Genomic DNA, 22045 nt, shown 5'->3' on the forward strand with positions numbered 1-22045 from the left:
ATACAAGTCCTGAAAACTTTATTTCATCGACATCATAAAGGTCAACTCTGCTTTGAGGAGGCACCACTTCCTCAGTCATATTTTGAGTGTCTTCCAACATGAGGGGCTCATCTTCTGGCACTATATCAGACAATGTTCTTTCTGCTGCTATTCACAAGGTTTTCACTTGCCAATTTTTTTAGAAGTAGGTTGCCAGATCCTTCTTCCTAGTGTGTCCTTGTCTAGAATCTACCCTGAAACTTGTCCATCATGGGTGACCCTGTTGGTATTTGAAACTCCAGTGGTATAGCTTACAGTATCACAGCCATACACAAGCCACCACAGTATGACAAACTGACAGATGAGTGCTGGAGTCATTTAATTAGTATTTGGTATTTGGAGTGTTCATAGATATATATACGGAAGGTAAAAATATTATGAGTTCATGAGCTAGAAAATAGTTTGAGTTAGTGAACTTCATTTTTAACTTATTACATGTTACAATTTTAAGAGATATAATGCAAAAAAGGTTCCTTTTTTAGTTATTAAATATCCTCAGATGGGTGAGAATATATGTATTTCTTTTGTTAAATAATTCTTGAAAGCTCTAATGGTTAATTTCATGCCTCAACTTTGCTAGGCTCTGGTACCCAGTTGTTTGGTCAAACCCTTGTCTAGATGCTGCTGTGAAATTGTTACCTGTGATTAAATCAGTTGGCTTTAAGTAGATTACCCTCCGTTTTAATGTGAGTGGGCCTCATACAATCAATTGAGGGCTTTAAAAGCAAAAAGGGAGTTTTCCTTGGGGAATATCCTGCCTCTAGACTATAAATAGGCATCTTGCCAGAACTTTTCCACTTTTTTCTTTCCACCTCCTGATCTATGGATTTTGAGATACAAGACTACAGGAATCTCCAACCTGTCACCTGGCCTACAGATTTTGGATTTGCTCTCACGTGCAATCACATAAACCAACTCCTTCTATCTATCTATCTGACTCTCTATCTAATATTTTACTGATTCTGTTACTGGAAAGAACCATAAAATAAAAACCATATGACAATACAGTACTCAGTTCCTCATTTAGTTACCTCTCTTTTCAGCAGAAAAAACACTTTCCCTTTTATGGATAGGGCATCAAGGACGAAGAAAAAGAAGGAGGGGTGAATGAAAAAAGAGGAAGAAGGAGAGAGGGAAGGTAAAAGGGAAGAGGGAGAGCTGGAAGGAGAAGAAGAAGGAAAGAGGAAGGAAAAAAGGGAGGGGAAGATGAAAGGGAAATCCCCATGAATTCACTATTCCTACCCCCCTCCCAAAAAAAACGTGATTTATAGAGTTTTTTCCAAACATCTACTTTTCTAACATGCTCTCTTAATAACTAGCATTAGGGTAGTAAGTTATGTTTTCTTTTTTGATCCCTAATATAATTTTATAAAGTATTGCAGCTGAAAACCATAAGTGAAATTGAAGTGCCTGTGAATATAAAACTTTTAAATAGCTGTGACTCTTCTCATTTATTTATCCAATATTGTTCTTTGGGTTTTCATATGGTTAGAAGAAAAATTATATAGAAAAAAGCCATCCGTGGTGATGCAGGGAGTTGGCAATGAAACTCCACAGTGACGAGAAGGTGGTAATTCTGACAACATGAATCTCACGCTAGCATCTGCACACTTCCTCCATTTGACACAGCAAAAGTTATTTAATGTGGTGAGAAAGTAGGTGTTGAGACAATATCATTGTTTCCTAGAAATCATGTGTCATGAGTTAAGATATATATAAAAAAGGGGGAAGTTCAGGCTAAGCAAAACTTGGGTCACCAGATGGCTTACATAAATATCTAGGTTACCTATTACTGGGAAACGGCAGCCATGAACAGACTCCACCCAAAATGGCCGTCAGACTTGAAGCCCTTCTTTCCTTCAAAGGAAAGTCTCCAAACAGAAAGTATTAATAAAAGGCATTCAAAGTCCAAGAGCGCACAGATAAGCGAGGGCACAGATAGTATCAATGTGGAACAATTCCAAAGGCACGAAAGAGACATTTGCCCCAATTCCTCCTACCTAAAAATCTGGGGAGTTTGTTAAAACTTGCCCTGTTACTGTCAAAGTACAAAAAACACATGCTGAAACTGAATTTACTCGAACATTTTAAGAAGGGGAATGTTTGGGGCACAACTTAGGAAAGATTTAGAGGCAAACCATTGTTCTTTTCACCCATGCAATATTGATTATGTGGCATTTTCAAGACATCATATAGAAATGTGAAATACCACCAAGACCCTACCTATCTTTCAGATCTCATCACATTTCTCTGCTCCTCGTTCATACGCTTAGCCTTGATGGCTTTCCCTTCATTCTTGACTAGCAGTTCCTTCTCATCTCAGAGTCTCAGTGCTGACTTTTCCCTTCACTGCAATGGTCACCTGGCCACACAGGCCAATGGGCTTCTTGTCATTAGTTGGTCCTCAGCTCAAAAAGCATCTCCACAGAGAAGCCTTCCCTGCCCATCCCACCAATTCTGTCAATCCTCTGGTACTAATTTTTTTGTATTTTTATATGCAAGGTTTTTTTTTAATGAATTCATTCATTCATTCAACCAACATTTACTGAGCATCTAACGTATGCCAATAAGGCACTGGTGGTTTGGTGGTAGAATTCTCACATTCTGTGTAGGGATATGCAGTCAAGAAGAATTGATGCCTTTGAACTGTGGTGCTGGCAAAGAATATTGAATATACCATGGACTGCCAAAAGAACAAACAAATCTGTCTTGGAAGAAGTACAACCAGAATGCTCCTTAGAAGCAAGGACGGGAAGACCATATCTCACATACATTGGACATGTTATCAGGAGGGATCAGTCACAGGAGAAGGACATCATGCTTGGTAAAGTAGAGGGTGAGTGAAAAATAGGAAGACCTTCAATGAAATGGATTGACACAGTGGCTGCAACAATAGGCACAAGCATAGCAACAATTGTGAGGATGGTGCAGGACCAGGCAGTGTTTTGTCCTGATGTGCATAGGGTCACTATGAGTTGGAATGGACTCAACAGCACCTAACAACAACAACAACAACATGTAGAAGTCCCAGGTCTAATTCCCAGCAGATGCATCTCATGCATAGCTACCACCCATCTGTCAGCGGAGGCTTACATCTTGCTATGATGCTAAACAGGTTCAGCAGAACTTCTAGACTAAGAAGAACTAGAAAGAAAGACCTGGTGATTGACTTCTGAAAATCAGCCAATGAAAACCCTGTGGGTCACAAAGGTCCAATTCACTACCAATCATGTGTATGGCACCGAACTGGGCAGCATTTTATTCCATTGTATATGTGGTCTCATAAGTTATGGACCAACTTGAAGGAAGTTAACAAAACAAAGCAACATATGCCAGGCACTATTCTAGATATTTGTGATTCAGAAGTGAACAAAACAGAAAAAGATTCCTGCTCTCATGGAGCTTAGAGAGCAGTCCTGCTTGGACCCTTTCTTGTCCCCCAATTTCAAGTTGAACCAAATCAACTCCTTAGCCTGTCACTTAAGAGTTTGTAGAATCAGGCTCTAAATGGTTGATATGAGAATATTCGAATATTCCTTCAAGTCAATAGTTCTTTCCAAACTAATACGAGCATAGAACTCCCCCCATTCATCCAATCACAAATATTTAGAGTGCTTACTCTGTGCCAGGCACTGTTCTAATCATTGAAGATATAGCCATGAGCTGGATAGATAAGGTCCCTTTACTCATGGAGCTTGCTTTCTCAAGAGGCAAAGGCAAATAGCAATATATGAACAAATAAACACAATGATTTCGATTAATGATATGTGTCATGAAGCGACCCCAAGTGTATCAGAGTAGAACTGTGCTCCATAGGGCTTTCAAAGGCTGAGTTAGGAAGTAGATCACCAGGCCTTTCTTCCAAGGTCCCCCTGGGTGGACTCAGACAATCACCTTTTTGGTTAGTAGACAAATACGTTAATGATTTGTACCATCCAGGGACTCCATCCTTGGCTGAGATCCTAGCTTTATTTGCTAAAGAGGCAATATGACACTGTGATTCTTAAACAAGTGGGCTCTTGAAACACATTTTCTGGGTTTGAATCCTAGATCTGCCTGCCATTTATTTAGCTATGAAAGCATGGTCAAGTTGCCTCAAATTTCTATGCCTCAGTTTCCTACAAAATGAAACCATTGATAATCCTCACAGGATGTGAGGATTAAGTGATACAATGCATATAAAGCAATTAAGAACAGTTAATGGCCCATGAGAACTTGGTATAATTGTTATTATAATAATTGTGAATTCCTGCTAAGCCAAACGGATTTTACAATGCCCTGTGCCTACCACTTCAAGTCAAACTCATTCCATTTTGTCAGTCTAACATTCTTTTTTCTTCATTTCCAATGATCAAATTCCTAATCACCTGAGGAAGCTCAAATAAAATGCCACAACCGCAGCGAAATTTTTACTGATTTCAGCTTTTAAAAAAGTCATTTCCCTTCTCTGAACAGCTGTTAGTATATGTTTATACCATTAGTATAATTAGTTACCCTCTTTTAATGTAATTTTGTGTACATGTTTTCCATATTCTAATAAATTATAAATTCCTTAGGGCAGCACTGTTCAATAGAAGTATAATTTGACACACATATGTAATTTAAAATTTTCCAGTAGTCATGTAAAAAAATTTAAAAAACAGGTGAAATTCATTTTAATAGTATGTTTTATTTAACCCAATATAACCAAAATATTATCATTCCAACATGTAATCAATATAAACAAATTATTAATATGATTTTTTAACTGAGTCTTCGAAATCTGGAACGTACTTTATACTTAAAGCACATCTCGGTTCAGAACAGACATATTTCAAGTGCTCAAAAGCCACTCGTGGATAATGGTTACTCTGGGAATAACAAAGCCTTAGGACATGTGTCATCCCCCTGTTTTCATAACACCTTGCACAGCATGTTATCTGTTACAGGAGTTCAATAAATATTTGTTAAATTAATTGCTTTACTCATTTATTTATCATCGGTACAAAAATCTAAGCCCATTTGAAAACACATTTCTGCTTCTCATAACCCGAAAGGTAAAAGCGTGGAAAAATTATTTTGACTTTCTTTAAAGAAAAAGAGGTTTGCCCTCTGTCTGGAGCGATAAAATGAATTTGTCTATTATATCTATTATTAAGCATACAGTTTACAGCATTAACAAGACACAAACCACAACCAACAACACACAAACCCCAGAAGATAAGCTAGATAACTGGGATCTTCTAAAAATTAAGCACTTATGCTCATCAAAAGACTTCACCAAAAGAGTAAAAAAGAACCTACAGACTAGGAAAAAAAAATTGGCTATTACAAATCAGACAAAGGTCTAATCTCTAACATCTACAAGAAAACTCAACACCTCTACAACAAAAAGACAAATGGTCCAGTTAAAAAACAAGCAAAGGAAATGAACAGACACTTCACCAAAGAAGACATTCAAGCGGCCAACAGACACATGAGGAAATGCTGGTGATCACTAGCCATTAAAGAAATGCAAATCAAAACCACAATGAGATACAATCTCATCCTAGCATTACAGGCATCAATCAAAAAACCAGGAAATAACAAACTCTGGAGAGGCTGCAGGGAGGTTGGAACCTTATGCACTGCTGGTGGGAATGCAAAATGGTACGACCATTTTGGAAAATGATATGGCACTTCCTTAGAAAGCTAGAAATAGAAATACCATATGATCCAACAATCCCACCCCTAGGAATATATCCTAGAGAAATAAGAGTCATCACATGTATAGACATATACACACCCATGTTCATTGCAGCATTGTTCACAATAGCAAAAAGTTGGAAACATCCTAGATGCCCATCAGCAGAAGAATAGATAAACAAAATGTGGTACACGCACACACAATGGGATATTATGCAATGATAAAGAACAACGACGAATCTTTGAGGCATTCCATAACACGGATGATTCTGGAGGACATTATGCTGAGGGAAATAAGTCAAACACAAAAGGACAGATATTGTATGAGACCATTACTGTAAAAACTCGTGAGAGGTTTATACAGAAAAAGAGGGAGAGGAGGGATAGGGATGGAAAAACACAAAATAGGCAATAGATAAGTGGTAACTTTGGCAAAGGGTAAGAGAGTACACAATACTAAGGAAGCCAGCACAACTTGTGTAAGGCAAGGTCACGGAAGTTCCCTGGATACATCCAAACTCCCTGAGGGACCAAATTGCTGGGCTGAGGGTTGTGGGGACCATGGTCTCATGGAATATCTAGCTCCATTGGCATATCATAGTTTATAAAGAAAATGTTCTACATTCCACTTTGGTGCATATTGTCTGGGGTCTAAAAAGCCTGTGAGCAGACATTTAGAATACTCCACTGGTCTCACCCCTTCAGGAGCAAGGAAGAATGAAGAAAACTAAAGATACAAGGTAAAGATTAGTCCAAAGGACTAATGGACCACGTCTACCACAGCCTCCACCAGACTGAGTCCAGTACAACTAGATGGTGCCCGGCTACCACCACTGACTGACAAGGATCACAGTAGCAGGTCTTAGACAGAGCTGGAGAAAAATGTAGAACAAAATTCTAACTCAAAAAGAAGGACTGGACTTGCTGGCCTGACAGAGGCTGGAGAAACCCTGAGAGTATGGCCCCCAGACACCCTTTCAGCTCAGTAATTAAGTCACTCCTGAAGTTCAACCTTCAATCAAAGATAGGATAGGCCCATAAAACAAAACAAGACAAAAGGGCACACCAGCCTAGGGGCAGGGACTAGGAGGCAGGAGGGGACAAGAAAGCTGGTAATAGGGAACCTAAGGCTGAGGAGGGAGAGTGTTAACATGTTATGGGGTTATTAACCAAAATGTCATAGAACAATATGTGTATTAACTGTTTAATGAGAAACTAGTTTGCTCTGTAAACCTTCATCTAAAGTACAATAAAAAACTAAAAAAAAAAAAGAATACAGTTTGTAAGTACTAAACCCTGGTTCACTGAAAGACATTGTATATATAGTAATAAGATTTATTTATTAGTTTGTTTCACAAGTTTAGAGAAACAATTATAATCCTACTTTCTGATAAGAGTAAGAATTTTAGATAAGAATAAGTCATAAAGCAAGCATGCAAGATCTGGTATAATTGCTAAGTAAATCTGAACAAAAATATTCTAATACTGTCATTTCCTTCTCAGAACATGATACGTCCTTTAGGTAATATGCTCTAAAATGATATCCAATGCTTTCATAAATGATTTTCCAGCTACTCAGAAGCACCTACAAGAAAATGAATGATGTTATATCTACAGTCATTTGCAACATACTGTCCAGACCAGATCAGCTTGAACTGCCCTTGTTAGAATAGTTGATACGAGAGGAAGTGGAAATCCTAGTATGTATTCTACCACTACAAAATTGACCCTATCCATTGTTTACCTTTATTCTTATCTTTTTTTTTTTTAACCTTATATATGCCTGCTGTATTGATTGTGGGAGAGAATTATGAAAAATTAACACAATATGGTAACTTTTTTTTTTTTTTCTAGTGAAACTAGGGAAGTAAAAAAACTCACCTTCGGCAAGCTCAATGGTAATTTGCAAACTGGCAACTGATATTGGTTTTCGTTCAGAGTGAGAGATTGATCCAAGTTAGGGACTATCTTTTCTTTAGGCACTTTATAAACTTCAACAGCTCCCTTGTAATGAGGACAGCTATAGTTTCCAAATTCATCCACCTCTTTGAGTTGGAGGTCCAGTCTGGGTTTTCTCTGTACGTGAAAAATAAGTCTGTAGTCTTTTCCATAATCCTTCCCATTGCCTACATAGAAGCAAAATGCATGTGTTATTATTAAGGCATACCACTTTCTCTTAGCTCTTTTCTTAAAATGCAAGTAATAATTTCATTTGTTAATACAGCTAAATCTTCCTTGTGTTTTAATACAGCATTGCTTCTTCTCAAAACATGACCTGACAGCAGCAATAGGCTGAGGCCATGTAAATTATAAAAAGATTCCTTGTCTATAACTGGACAACCTGTTCTCTGTCTGCGTCTAGGTATATTTTTTAATTTCTTTTTCTATTCCATTTTGCAGTAACAAGAAACTACTGGAAATTTTCAGTTCTTTCAATATTTAGAAAATGGTGAAGCAGAAAATTATTTTTGCCTTTCAAAAGTTATCTTTTTCCCTTTCCCCTAACTATTCATATCATATCGAACACTATCATGACCCCACAATAGACATTCTAAAACTGCACTCTGCAATATGGTAGCCACTAAAAATATACCCCTGTTTAAATTTAAAATAATTCAAGTTAAATTAAATTAAAACTCAATGTATCAGTCACTCTAGTCACATTTCAAATACTCAATAGCCACATAGGGTTAGTGGCTACCTTACTGAATAGAGCAAATAAAGAACACTTTCACCATCATAGAAATGGGTACTGCTATTCTGGAAATTACAAGAGAAACAGTTACTGGATTCATGTGACTGAAATTTCCATGTAAACCTGGTGGAGTTCCTCAAAACAATGAAAGATAAATGTCTTCTTAATTCCCCACTGAAAACACTGGGGCTTTGCTGAACACGGAACCTTTCTTTTGTGGGAGTTTTACTATGACGGTTAGGATAACCCCTGATGACTCTATTTGAAATTGCTGCTCTTCCACCTGCTTTGAGACTTGCTATATTCTTTACCTGCTTTATTCTTTTCTTTTTGTACTTTTTGCCATCTACTAAGCTAATTACCTTATCATTGGGGAACCAGAAAAATCCTATGAGAACCACAGACCCAGAGTATTTCTATACTCTAACCCATTCTCTACCACCTCTGAGTCACTAGCTTGGTTTATTGCGAGGCCCTACTAACTCACCTCCTTGCTTCTAGCACTGCCATAACAGTCTATTCTCAACACAGTTGAAAACAAGTTCAAATCATGTCACTCCTCTATTGAAAACCCTTCATGTTTCCCCATTTCACTTAGAATAAAAGGCAAAGTCCCAGCAATGGCCTACAAGTCATGATCAGTCCTCACCTCATTTTCTACAGCACTCTTCTCACCTTCTTTGATCAGCCATCCCAATCTCCTTGCTGTTCCTCAAATACACCAGGCACACTTTTGCCTCACCTCATTTGCACTTGCTAATCCCTCTGCCTGGGACAAAGTTCCCTGAGGTCGGCTTATGGCTTACTCTTGCACCTTGTTTGAGCCATTGGTTAAATGTCACCTTCTCAGAAAAGATCTTCCCTGATGACTCTATTTAAAACTGATGATGAGTCTCTGCCATTCACTCTCAGATTTCCTATATCCTTTCCCTCCTTTATTCTTCTCTGTTACACTGTTCATCCTCTGTTAAGTAGTACATTTTATTTATTTATTTGCTTATTCTTTGTCTCCCACCACTAGAATATAACTGTATAAAAGCAGGGAGTCTTTGGTGAATGAATAAAAGATGATCATTCTAGCATCTTACACATATATCTGGAAAAATCACTTCCCTGGGTCAAAGGGTATTTAAGTCAACTTTAGACACACAGACTGCAATAGAGCATTGCTGGTTGTTACAAGTGAAGCTAAAATTTATACAATTTTGTAAAGTACTTCACAGCACTTTCCGGATTTGGGGTGTACCAGGGGCTTGGATGTCATGCAACAGGAAGCCTAAATGCTAAACTGAGAGCTCTACCCTAGGGAGCACATGCTATCTTGTAGCCAGAAAAATACCGAAAACCAATAAAAAACTAAGAGATTTTGGCATTTCTCAAAGGAAAGTTGTCTAAATTCACTAATTAACACTTAAGTACTTTTAATGACCCTTAATACTATAATGTTAAGTCCTTTCCTATTCCTCTGTCGTCATTCTTCCAACAAGTACTCACTGAGCTCTTTCTAGCTACCAGGCACTGTCCTAGGTGCTGGATTTGAGTGGTGCCCACCAAAGGAACAGACCCTCTCAAACATGACTGTAGTCAGAGAAACTGGCATTGGTCAAACAATTAAACAGATAAATAGAAAAGTGTATCTATGGTAGACCCTGAAAAGGCATGTTGTTATTGTGTGCCATCAAGTGAATTCTGACTCATAACAAACCTATATGACAGAGTAGAACTGCCCCATAGGGTTTGCAAGGAGCAGCTGGTGGATTTGAGCTGCTAACATTTTGGTTAACAGCCTGAGCTCTTCACCACTATGCCACCAGGGCTCCTGAAAAGGTATAGTAAGGACTAACAAACATAATCAAGGAGAATAGAGACAGCTTCCCTGAACCTAATTATTGAGGTGAGATCTGAAGATACAGTAAGAGATAACTTGCGGAATGGGACAGAGAGAATCTTCCAGACAGGGCTCTGGCTGCATCTCTTTGATATTCACAGAGACTACCCCAGGTCCTAATGGAAGGACAGGGTATCAACTTATTACTGAGGGTCTTGTTACTCTTTGAAGTGTTGAAAAATCCACTGAGGCTCCAGATCTGAGCATGGGCTTCTAGATATTGTGGATTGAATTGTATCCCCAAAAACCATGTGTTGATGTCCTGGCCCTTGTACCTGTGGATATGATCCTGTTTGGAAATATATTTTCTTTTGTTATGTTTATGAGGTCACACCAATGTAGGGTGGATTCTAAACCTAATCACTTCTGAATTATAAAAAGACCACAATAAACACAGCAAAACACACGGGGGAAAGACAGACTCCATGCAAGAATCTTCTACAAGCCAAGGAATGCCAAGGAATGAAAGACAACCCAGGGCTACAGACCAGGGTTGCTGGCAGCTACTAAAAGCTGAAATAGACAAGGAAGGACCTCACCCTAGAGCCCTTCTAAGCTGTGAAAAAATAAATATCTGTTATTTAAAGCCACTCCTTTGTAATATTTGTGTTAACGCAGCACTAAGTAACTAAGACATTAAGGAAAACAAAGCAGAAATGATCCTGGCATTCTTCCTGACTCATGTTCCTTGAGTGAAGATGAGTTCTTTTCCACCCCTTACATGGGGAACTGCACAGGTGCTGGCCATCTCAAGGCACTCTTATTTTTGTAGGCACTCCCCACTTCTCATTACAGGCAATAGCACATTTAGTATTACTGCCTATGAGAAGAATAACAACTCACTCCTATTTAGGGAAGTAGGTAAACACAGCTGGCTGTCCCAAGTATTACAGGAAAATCATTTGTATCATTCGTTCGGGTGGGACACATCCGGTTCTTGACTATCTCTCATGAGAAAGATTGTCCCGCGGTGTGCACTGTGGTTTCTGCTCCGGAAGCTAAATAGGAAGAAATCTCTTCCGCCCTTCCTTCCTCTCCTTCCTGTCTCTCCCTGTCCCCTTTCTCAGATACCTTTGCACTCACTAAGTCACGTCAGCTGGCTCAGATGAAGAAGATCCTGAATATAGAAGTGGAAGAGAGACTTCAAATTGGGGTACTTTGTGTCCCACTTATTCCTGAGATACCAGAAATAGGGCAGCCTGGGCTTCAAACCTCATCATTTTGAAGCAACAAAGAGCCAGTGAGTTTGGGAGGCCATTTCCTGAATCATGGAGAATATAGGTAGGCATCATTCCATTCTGTGGGATACACATTAGTTTTTAAATGAATAGAGACCATTATTACAGCTATAGCTAGGCCTCCAGGACCAGAAATCCCCATAAAACCAATTTCTGAATCCCCGCCTCCCCCTACACCCCACATTTACACGCACACCTGTTAAATTCCACTGAGCCTCATGAGCAAGTTAAAACCCAAAGCCCACTGCCCTCAAGTTGATTCCAACTCTATAGGACAGAGTAGAACTGCCCCGTAGAGTTTCCAAGGAGCGCCTGGCAGATTCGAATTGCCAAGCTTTTGGTTAGCAGCCGTAGCACTTAACCACTACACCACCAGGGTTTCTGGGGGAAGAGTTAGAGAGAATTAATGTAAAAGCAACTGCTGTGATGGCAATTCCCTCAAAGACTTTTATCTTCTCTTCCTGCACACAGCTGTTTTCTCTCCATGTTCTCCTTTCTCCTCCTTTTCTTCATATCTCTTCTACCTCATTCCTACCCTCACTTCTCCCACCTCTCATTCTTTCATATTCCTTCATTCTGCTACTTTCCTTTGGCATTGCCTTCTATTCATTTCATCCCTGCATATTTGTTGAGGGCCTTTGATGTACCAGGCACTGTGCTAGGCTAGGGGAGTACAACAAGACAGACATGGTCACTGCTCTCAGGAAATTTACATGAGGAACATAAGTATATGAGCAAAAATTAAGTAAACAAATACAAGTAAAATAACTTCAAAGTGTGACCATTTCTATAATGGAAACAAAATGAGTACTAGATAAATATGGGGATGAATGGAGGAGGCAAATTAAGATAAAGTTGTCAGGAAAGACTTCTCTGTCTTAAGTCGAGACTTGAAGAATGATAGATGGAATTAGCTGTTAACAATTGTGGCAGGAAGAGCATTACAAGGAGAGGAAACAGTGTCCTGTGGCCAAAATGAACTTGGCCCATTCAAGGACTATATAAAAATAATTATAATAATCATATAGACTTATTATAAGATATGAGGGAAAGAGTTGCTTGAGATAAGGTTGGAGGATTAAATGGAAGCTAGAAAATGCAAGGCATTGTAGTCCATGATGAGAAATTTGACTTTAATTCTAAGTAAAATAAGGAATTTTTTAAAGGATTTAAGCAGGGAGGGAAACCCTGGTGGTGAAGTGGTTAAGAGCCACAGCTGCTAACCAAAAGGTTGGCAGTTTGAATCCACTAGGTGCTCCTTGGAACCTCTATGGGGCAGTTCTACTCTGTCCTATAGGGTCGCTGTGAGTTGGAATCTACTGGATGGCAATGGGTTTTTTTTTTTTTTTTTTTAATCAGGGAGGATGACAGGATTCCCCCAGAGATTCTCTCTTACGGCAATACAGAAAGTGGATTGGACCCAGCTGGAAGAGGGGAGGCCACGTAGGAGGCTATCACAGCAGTTTCAGTCAGAGGTGAAGGTGTCCTGGGCTAGTGTTTCTGCACGGGAGAAAAAGATGGACAGTGGACAGATTCTTGAGGGCATGTGGGAAGGGCTAAAAAACCAAAAAAAAAAAAACAGACCCGTTAATTAGTAATTCAAGTTTAGCAAACTCCTTCTGAAGGTTGTGACTTGTAGCCCATAGAGTATAGAAGGAGATTTTCTTACACTTACTTGAAGCAAATATGTTTCCAGTAAACCTTAAAAGCAGTTGCTCTCCTTCTCTTAACTGCAAACAGTGAGAAGGGTCTGGAGGACCACTGAACCCTCCCAAGCGCAATTGTTTAAGCTCCTGGTTTAAATCCTTATGAGGCACCGCTAAAATAACCGCTCTGTGTGGATTGTCCTTCTGGTGATTCATTACTATGCAGGCAGTGGTGCAGAGTGTGGCTTCCTCTAAAGATTTCACAAAAGAAACCAGGTGACTACTGTCCACAACGGAAGAGAGGTGAAGCACAATAAACCTGTATGGGAAAAATACAGACTCAACAACATCCGGCATTATCTGATAATACCCAAGAAAAGAGCCATTATCATCTAAACTCCCTGCAAAATCAAGCATTCTGATGGCCAAATGGTTAAATTCATTAATGACTTTAGGGAAGCTCTGGGCAGTTGCAAACTCAGCTCAAATCAAATTAAGTTGTAAAACACATGTCCTTAAGCATAGAAATCATCTAGTTTCAGGTCAGTTCTCAAATATGGCAATATATTTTAAATTGTATGTTTAATTAGCATTTTCTTGTTAGTTGCCAGTTGATCCTGACTCATGGTGACCCATGCGTGCAACATATAATGCTTGCACAGAGTTTCAAGACTGTGACCTTTCAAAAGCAGATTGCCAGCCTGTCTTCCAAAGAGCCTCTGGGTGGAGTCAAACCATCGACCTTTTAGCTAGTAGTCAAGCATTTTGCCATTTACACCACCCAGAGACTCCTAATTAAGCATTACCAAATAATATTAGATCAAAAGATAGAAGAGAAAAATGACCCAAGTAATCCATTCCCTCTCAATAGAATACAGAATACATGTCATCACTATGTGTCTCTTGTCACTGTCTGGTAAGGGCATTATGATGAACTCCTTTCCCTGGAATGGACCACTCGTCCCCCAATTCTCTTCTGAAGAATTTCTCTTGGCCTATGGGGGCCCCCTTATCCAGGGCAGCCAGGCACCCACAGGCAACCACTGAACAGTGAGGGTTAGAAAGCCAAACTCCTTGGCAGTGCTGTTGAAGCTCCAGAGTTTCCCTAAGGCGATCAGGATGAAGTTAGGCTTCAACCGAAACTATATTTTTGCCTAATTTCTTCCCTTGCCCTATTCGGTCCCTTCATTCCCTTACAGAATTCACCTGAGGGTGCCTTTCGCTAAATCACAGAAGCGTTCGCATCTCAGATTCTGTTGCTAGGGAAGCTGGTCTAAGACAATTGCTGATGTAGATCCTCCATTATGAAATCAAAATGCTATCTTTATATGTATGATTGCCCGATCTTTATGAGTGTCTATTCCTCATGAACCTTAAAACTCTTCTCATAATGCTGTCTAGAAAACACGGAAATGAGGGCACTGAAATAAACTGAGTTTTAGATACATAGCTATGAGATGAACACAGTACGAACAGTTAATTACTGTCTCCATGGAATTTCAGAAATGAAGGCGCTGTTTTAAAACTATTTTGGAGTTGGAGAAAGCCTGTAAATACAAATCTAAGTTATGACTGGTTCTCAAAAGCACTTGTTAAACTGTCATGAATGAAATTGGAATTAGCATATTCATGGCAGTTCTGGTTTGCATTTTAAATACATCGGACTCCTCATACTCCTATATCAGGGATATAAATCTAGTCTCATGATTCCAGTTCTGTAACATCAATTATGCACTACCAAAATACAGTATTATCAACCTTTATTGTTTACTATTTTTTTTATTACGTTACCTCTCTAAGTGTTCGAACAAGTCAAATGATACCAAGCCACTCTGCATGGTTCTCACCACAACGTCATCAAGCCCAAACCAACCACCGTCTCGGCTTCTGAATCCTAGTAATTTCAAAGATTCACAGGCATTGCTCCCAGGTTTTCTTACGGAAACACTTTTTCTCCTATATAATGGTAGCAGAAGAGAAACTGGTGAACTTTACTTAACATGAATCATATTAAATGCATTCATTCTCTCATTAAATGAGTAATCCGGTAACAATTTATTAAGCAAATACTACATGCCAGTCGTTATGCTATGCACCAGGAATACAAAGATGAGAAATTCAGAGCCCTTGCCCTACAGAAGCTCAGTGTATTATAGCATTCCCTTTACTACCCAAAAGGTTGGTGGTTCAAACCCACGCAGAGGTGCCTGGGAAGACAGATCTGGCAGTCTGCTTTCAAAAGGTCATAGCCTTAAAAACCCTACGGAGCGGTTCTACTCGCACACATGGGGCCGCCATGAGTCAGAATGGACTCAGCGGCAGCTAGCAACAACATCTAAATATAGCACGAATTAACCTGAACAATAATTAAATGAATGTACAGTTGTTTAGGAATAGAAGGAAGTGCTCAAAGGAGCTCGCAAAGTGCAAATACTGATATTCAAGATGGGCTATGGAGAATGAGAAGCATTCTACTAGTGGCAAAAGAGGTTAAAAAGGAACACACAAAAACATTTACAAACTTGCTCATGTAAACCAGCACAGCCAAGAATGTTGTTATTGCATAATAGTTAAAACCACAGATTCTGAAGCAAGACTACCTAGGTTCAGAGCCTGGGGCTTGTATGAGACTAATAATAGTACCTACATCATAGGATTTAATGAGTTAAATATTTGTAAAGCACTTGTAATTGTATAGTGACCTGTGAGAACCAGAATTCGAGAGGACTACCTTCTTTTTCCGGGTCTCACAAGCTTTTCACCTTTGACAGGGTACAGTTCCACCACTTTTCTATCTCTCATTTTAGTGGAAAATATTTGAATTTTCCTTCTCTTACAGGTTTCCACCTTACACAGGTTCTGGTTTTCACAGGTCTTACTGTAGTATTAATGGCATTAAGGAGCTTGGGTGGTACAAGTGATTTGCAATCAATTGCTAGCCTAAAGGTTGGTGGTTCGAACCCATCCAAAAGCTCCGCCAAAGAAAAGATCTGGTGATCTGCTTCCATAAAGATTATAACCAAATAAACCTAATGGAGCAGTTCTACTCTGTCACGTGGAGTTGCTATGAGTCAGGGGCCAACTTGACCACACCTAACAACATAAATGGTATTGATATTCTCATCTTATTCCTACAGCAGACATATCAGTCAGTTAACTTTTCTTGTCTAACCCCCCTCCTTGCTTAACCCACCCTAGTTAAAGTCCCTGAAAGAGGCAGTTATATGTACCATGTGACAATTGCCCACAATCAGATCTGGTTTGACTAATAGTAAACCAATTTCTAAAAGCCAGCCAATTCATTCTTTCCCTTTGGAATTTTAATTAATAGGCCAAGAGACTGTAAATTGTCATGATCATTTAGCTGTCTGTGGTGCCCTTTCGTAACTGTTGTTAGGTGCCGCCGAGTCGGTTCCAACTCATAGTGACCACACGTACAACAGAACCAAACACTACCCTGTCCTGCACCGTCGTCACATTTGTTCTTCTGCTTGAGCCCACTGTTGTAGCCAATGTGTCAATCCATCTCTTTGAGGGTGCTTCTCTTTTTCACTGATACTCTACTCTACTAAGCATGATGTCCTTCTCCAGGGACTGATTCTTCCTGGCAACATGTACAAAGTATGTGAGACATAACCTCGCCATCCTTCATCCTAAGGAGCATTCTAGCTGTACTTCTTCCAAGACAGATTTGTTTGCTCTTTTAGCAGTCCATGGCATGTTCGATGTTCTTTGCCAACACCACAATTCAAAGGTGTCAATTCTTCTTCGGTCTTCCTTATCCATTGTCCAGCTTTCACATGCATATGAGGCGATTGAAAACACCAGGGCTTGGGTCAGGTGCACCTTAGTCTTCAAGGTGACATCTTTGCTTTTCAACAGTTTAAAGAAGTCTTTTGCAGCAGGCTTGCCCAATGCAATGCGTCTTTTGATTTCTTGACCGCTGCTTCCATGGGCATTGATTGTGGATTCAAGTAAAATAAAATCCTTGACAACTTCAATCTTTTCTCCACTTATCATTATGTTGCTTATTGGTCCAGTTGTGAGGGTTTTTGTTTTATTTATGATGAGGTGTAATCCAAAATGAAGGCTGTGGTCTTTGATCATCAAGGGTTTCAAGTTCTCCTCACTTTCAGCAAGCAAGTTTGTGTCATCCACATAGCGCAGGTTGTTGTTAATGCATCTTCCTCCAATCCTGATGCCCTGTTCTTCATAGAGCACAGCTTCTCAGGTTATTTGCTCAGCATACAGACTGAATATGTATGAAGAAAGGATACAACCCTGATGCACACCTTTCTGACTTTAAACCATGCAATATCCCATTGCTCTGTCCAAATGACTGCCCCTTGATCTATATACAGGTTCCTCATGAGCATAATTAAGTGTTCTGGACTTCCCATTCTTCGCAATGTTATCCATAATTTGTTATGATCCACATAATTGAATGCCTTAGCATAACCAATAAAACACAGGTTAACATCTTTCTGTTATACTCTGCTTTCAGCCAAGATCCACCTGACATCAGCAGTGATATCCCAGGTTCCATGTCCTCTTCTGAATCTAGCTTGAATTTCTGGCAGTTTTCTGTCAATGTACTGCTGCAGCCACTTTTGAATGATACTTCAGCAAAATTTTTTTATTGAATTTTAGATGAATGTTTACAGAACAAAATAGTCTCTCATCAAGCAGTTAGTACAAACATTATTGTATAACATTGGCTAACAACCTCACAACGTGTCAACACTCCCCGTTATTCACCCAGGGTTCCCTATTACCAGCTTTCCTTTTGCCTCCTGCCTTCCAGGTCCTGCCCCAGGGCTGGTCCACCCCCTTAGTCTTGTTTTGTTCTATGGGTCTGTTAAATCTTTGGCTGAAGGGTGAACCTCAGGAGTGATCTCATTACTGAGATGAAAGGGTGTCTGGGGGCCATACTCTCAGTGTTTCTCCAGTCTCTTTCAGGCCAGCGAGTCTGATCTTTCTTTTTGCGTTAGAATTTTGTTCTACATTTTTCTCCAGCTCTGTCCAGGATCCTCTATTGTGATCCCTGTCAGAGCAGTCAGTGGTGTTAGCTGGGCACCATCTAGTCGTATTGAACTCAGTCTGGTGGAGGCCATGGTAGATGTGGTCCCTTAGTTCCTTGGACTAATCTTTCCCTTGTGTCTTTAGTTTTCTTTATTCTTTGGTGAGACCAGTGGAGTATCCTAGATGGCGGCTCATAGGCTTTTAAGACCCCAGATGCTACTCACCAAAGTAGAACATAAAACATTTTCTGTATAAACTATGATATGCCAATGGAGCTAGATATTCCATGAGACCATGGTCCCCACAACCCTTAGCCCAGCAATTCGGCCCCTTATGGAGTTTGGATGTATCTATGGAGCTACCGTGACCTTATCTTGTACAGGTTGTGCTGGCTTCCCCAGTATTGTGTACTGTCTTACTCTTCACTAAAGTTACACTTATCTATTGTGTATTAAGTGTTTTTCCATCCCCCACCCATCCCCTCCCTAGTAACCATCAAAGAATGTTTCTTTCTTTATGTAAATCTTTTCATGAGTTTTTACAGTAGTGGTCTCATGCAGTATTTGTCCTTTTGTGACTGACTTATTTCACTTAGCATAATGCCCTCCAGATTCATCCATATTATGAGATGCTTCACAGATTCATCACTGTTATTTAGCATTGCATAATACTCCATTGTGTGTATGTACCACAGTTTGTTTATCCATTCATCTGTTGATGGGCATCTAGGTTGTTTCCACCTTTTTGCTATTGTGAACAATGCTGCAACGAACGTGGGGGTTCATATATCTATTCTTGTGATGACCATTATTTCTCTAGGTTATGTTCCTAGGAGTGGGAGTGCTGGATCATACATATTTCCATTTCTGGCTTTCTAAGGAAGCACCATATCAGTTTCCAAAATGGTTGTATCATTTTGCATTTCCATCAGCAGCACTCTGTTTCTTTATGGGTGCATTTAGGCCATTTACATTCAGTGTAATTATTGATAGGTGTGAGTTTATTGCTGTCATTTTGTAGCGCTTTTTTTTTTTTTGTGGTGCTAACATTTTCTTTGTTCCTCTAACTCTCCTGCGCTGAGTTCCTTTTGTTTGTGGATTTCTTTTGTTTTTGTAGATTTTATTTTTATTGACACTTTATGTTTTTTTTCTTTATTTTGATGAGTAGGTTTGTTAACTTGATTTGCGGTTACCTTGAAATTTACCCTTACCTTCCTAGGTTTGAACCAATCTATTATTGGTTCCACCTTGCCTTCCTCTCTATTAGTAAGTTCTATACCTACACCATTTATTCCCTTTTTTATTGTTCTGATGTTGTTGTCATTTATAGATTAACCTTTCTGGTTCCCTGTTGTAATTCTTTTAGTTTTGGACAATCCTTGAGAGTTCATTTCCTACATTGGTATCTGGTACAATCTTGTGTCCTACAGTCAGGCTGTTTTCTGATATTGTTTGTTCTCAGACCAAAGGATACCCTTTAATAATTCTTGTAAGTTTGGTTTGGTTTTTACATATTCCCTTAATTTCTGTTTATCTGGAAATGTCCTAATTTCACCATCATATTTGAATGAAAGTTTTGCAGGATATATTATTCTTGGTTGGCAATTTTTTTTCTTTCATGGTTTTTTGTATGTCATCCCATTGCCTTCTTGTCTGCATGGCTTCTGCTGAATAATCAGAGCTTAGTCTTATTGTTTCTCCTCTGTATGTGACTTTTTGTTTTTCTTGAGTTGCTCTCAAGATTTTTTCTTTGTCTTTGGCTTTAGTGAGTGTGATTATGATATGCCTTGGTGTTTTTCTTTTGGCGTCTATCCTATATGAGGTTCATTGAGCTTCTTGGATGGTCAGCCTTTCGTCATTCACGATACGAGGGAAGTTTTCTGTTAGCAATTCTTCAGTGATTCTCTCTGTGTTTTCCATTTTCTCTCTCTGTTCTAGAACTCAGATCACTTGCAAATTTTTGTTTTTGACTGTGTCCCACATAATTCTCAGGGTTTCTTCATTTTTATTCATTCATTTTTCTGATTTTTTCTTACAGTTGTATCCAAGTGTTTGTCTCAATTTTGCTGATCTTGTCTTCCATCATTCAGACCTGCTCCTCAGCCTTTCTATGACACTGTCCAATTCTGAAATCTTGTTATCTTTTGGATTTCTAATTGTTTTTGTATGATTTCTAGTTGTGAATTTATTTTAGAATTTTGTTCCTGAATTATTCCATTTTTTGTCTGTACCTTCCATGAATTTGTCTGCCTTTTCCATAAATTTGTCTATCTTTTCCTCATTTTTGTCTGCGTTTTCCTTCAACTCTTGTCTTGGATAGCTTTGAATGTTAGAGATTTGGATCCCCTGTCAGATTTTTCTAGTGCCTTTTCTTCTACTGGAAAGTCATCTGGTGTTTTATTTTGGATGTCTACTGGAAACATCCTGTCCTTTTTTTTTTTTTTTTAATGTTTTGATATTGTCAACTGTCTTCAGGGCATTCAGTATTTATTTTCTTTGTTTCCTGATTGTAGCTTTGTTTGTTTCATCCTGCTTTTTTGTTTCATTTGGTTATTTCTGAGCAGGCATGCCGTGCATTCTTTGTGGTTTGCTCGTCTGTAGTCACTATACTTTTCACTTCCTTGTCCAATGGGCAGGGCCAGTCACTCAGCTATGGTGCAGGAGGGCACATCCAGCAGAAAGGGAGGGACTGGGATGGCTTGTTTGTGGCATGTACTATGGCTGACATGGTGGGCCAGGAATCAGTGCTGGGCAGGTTCCAGTAGGCCATAGGCTGTGCCTGTGTTGCTCAGAGGTATGATGTTCAGTGCACAGTGCAGATAGGCAGGAAAAAGGGGTTGGGGGGGAGGTTGTGGTGTAGGTAGCTAATAGGGGCATGCGAAAGAGGAGAAAGGAGAGAAACAGCAGCCAAAAACAAACAAACAAAGGGAAAATAAAAAAGAGTGCTAAGGGATCTGCCGTTGGAGTGGAGAGATGAGAAACCAAGAAATGCAAAAGGGAAAAAAATAAAATAAAATAATAACTAGATAAAAATTTAGAAAAGAAAAGCCCCCAGGAGTCCCACTGGTGAGGCTGCAAAGACCGAGGAAGTGGTTCCCAGGCTGCGCAGTATAGCCTGGGTAGAGGGGGTATACATGTCACACAGCACCAGGAACTCAGGAGACAGGAAAAGAAGGTAAGTATAGAGAGACGAGAACTAAGAAACGAAGAAAGACAGAAAGGGAAAAAGAGGGAGAAAATAAAGAAAGAAGAAAAAGAAAAGCCCTGAGGGATCCTATCTAAGCAGCTGTGTAGATTGGGTGAGTGAATCCTAAGCTGTGCAGTTCAGCCTGGCTAGAAGGGGCTCCCAAGCCATGAAAAGAAAAAAGAAAACAAACAAATGAAACACAACAAAGCAAAACAAAACGAGCAGAAGCCAAAAAAAAAAAAATCCACGGGGATCCCACCAGCATGGTGTTGCAGGCTGGGGGAGTGGTTCCCCAGTTGAGTGCGGCTTCACAGCCGTTCAAGAAGTAAAGATGGCACATGGAGCCAGGTGTTCACGAGAAAGGAGGAGGAGGGTTTAGGAGGCACAGAAGAAACCAAAAGAGATGGAAAGAAGCAACGCCACCTCAGGGGGCCAACCAGTGTGTGCAGGGTGAATCCAAGCAACCTGAAGCTAAAGCAGTTGCCTCCCAGCCAAGAGACTGCAGCTCGAGGGAAGCAGAGGAGGCTGAGGAGGGGAAGAGAAGAAGGGTGAGGGTCAGGAAAACATATATTGCTTGTTACCGGGTGTTCTGTCTCCCCATACTCTCTGTCCACTGATTTCCAGTGTGGGTGGGGCAAATCCAAATGGCAAGAACGTTGCATTTCCC

General features: G+C 39.7%; 1 protein-coding gene across 4 annotated transcripts in view; it reads right to left on the reverse strand.

The window, feature by feature from the left end:
- The window catches only part of DTHD1 (death domain containing 1), an 85776-nt gene that overhangs the window by 25128 nt on the left and 38603 nt on the right, over positions 1-22045 (reverse strand). For all 4 annotated transcript variants that reach the window (XR_007517686.1, XM_049886376.1, XM_049886377.1 and 1 more), the window contains exons 6-8: positions 14962-15126; positions 13200-13489; positions 7585-7829 (exon numbers count right to left, since the gene is read on the reverse strand). Coding sequence is in view for 3 of the 4 variants with exons in the window: in XM_049886376.1 (XP_049742333.1) it covers positions 7585-7829; positions 13200-13489; positions 14962-15126 (700 nt within the window). In the remaining variant the exon portion in view is untranslated. The remainder of the gene's footprint in view (positions 1-7584; positions 7830-13199; positions 13490-14961; positions 15127-22045) is intronic.

The sequence above is a fragment of the Elephas maximus genome, chromosome 5 (assembly GCF_024166365.1).
Source record: "Elephas maximus indicus isolate mEleMax1 chromosome 5, mEleMax1 primary haplotype, whole genome shotgun sequence".
NCBI lineage: Eukaryota > Metazoa > Chordata > Mammalia > Proboscidea > Elephantidae > Elephas > Elephas maximus.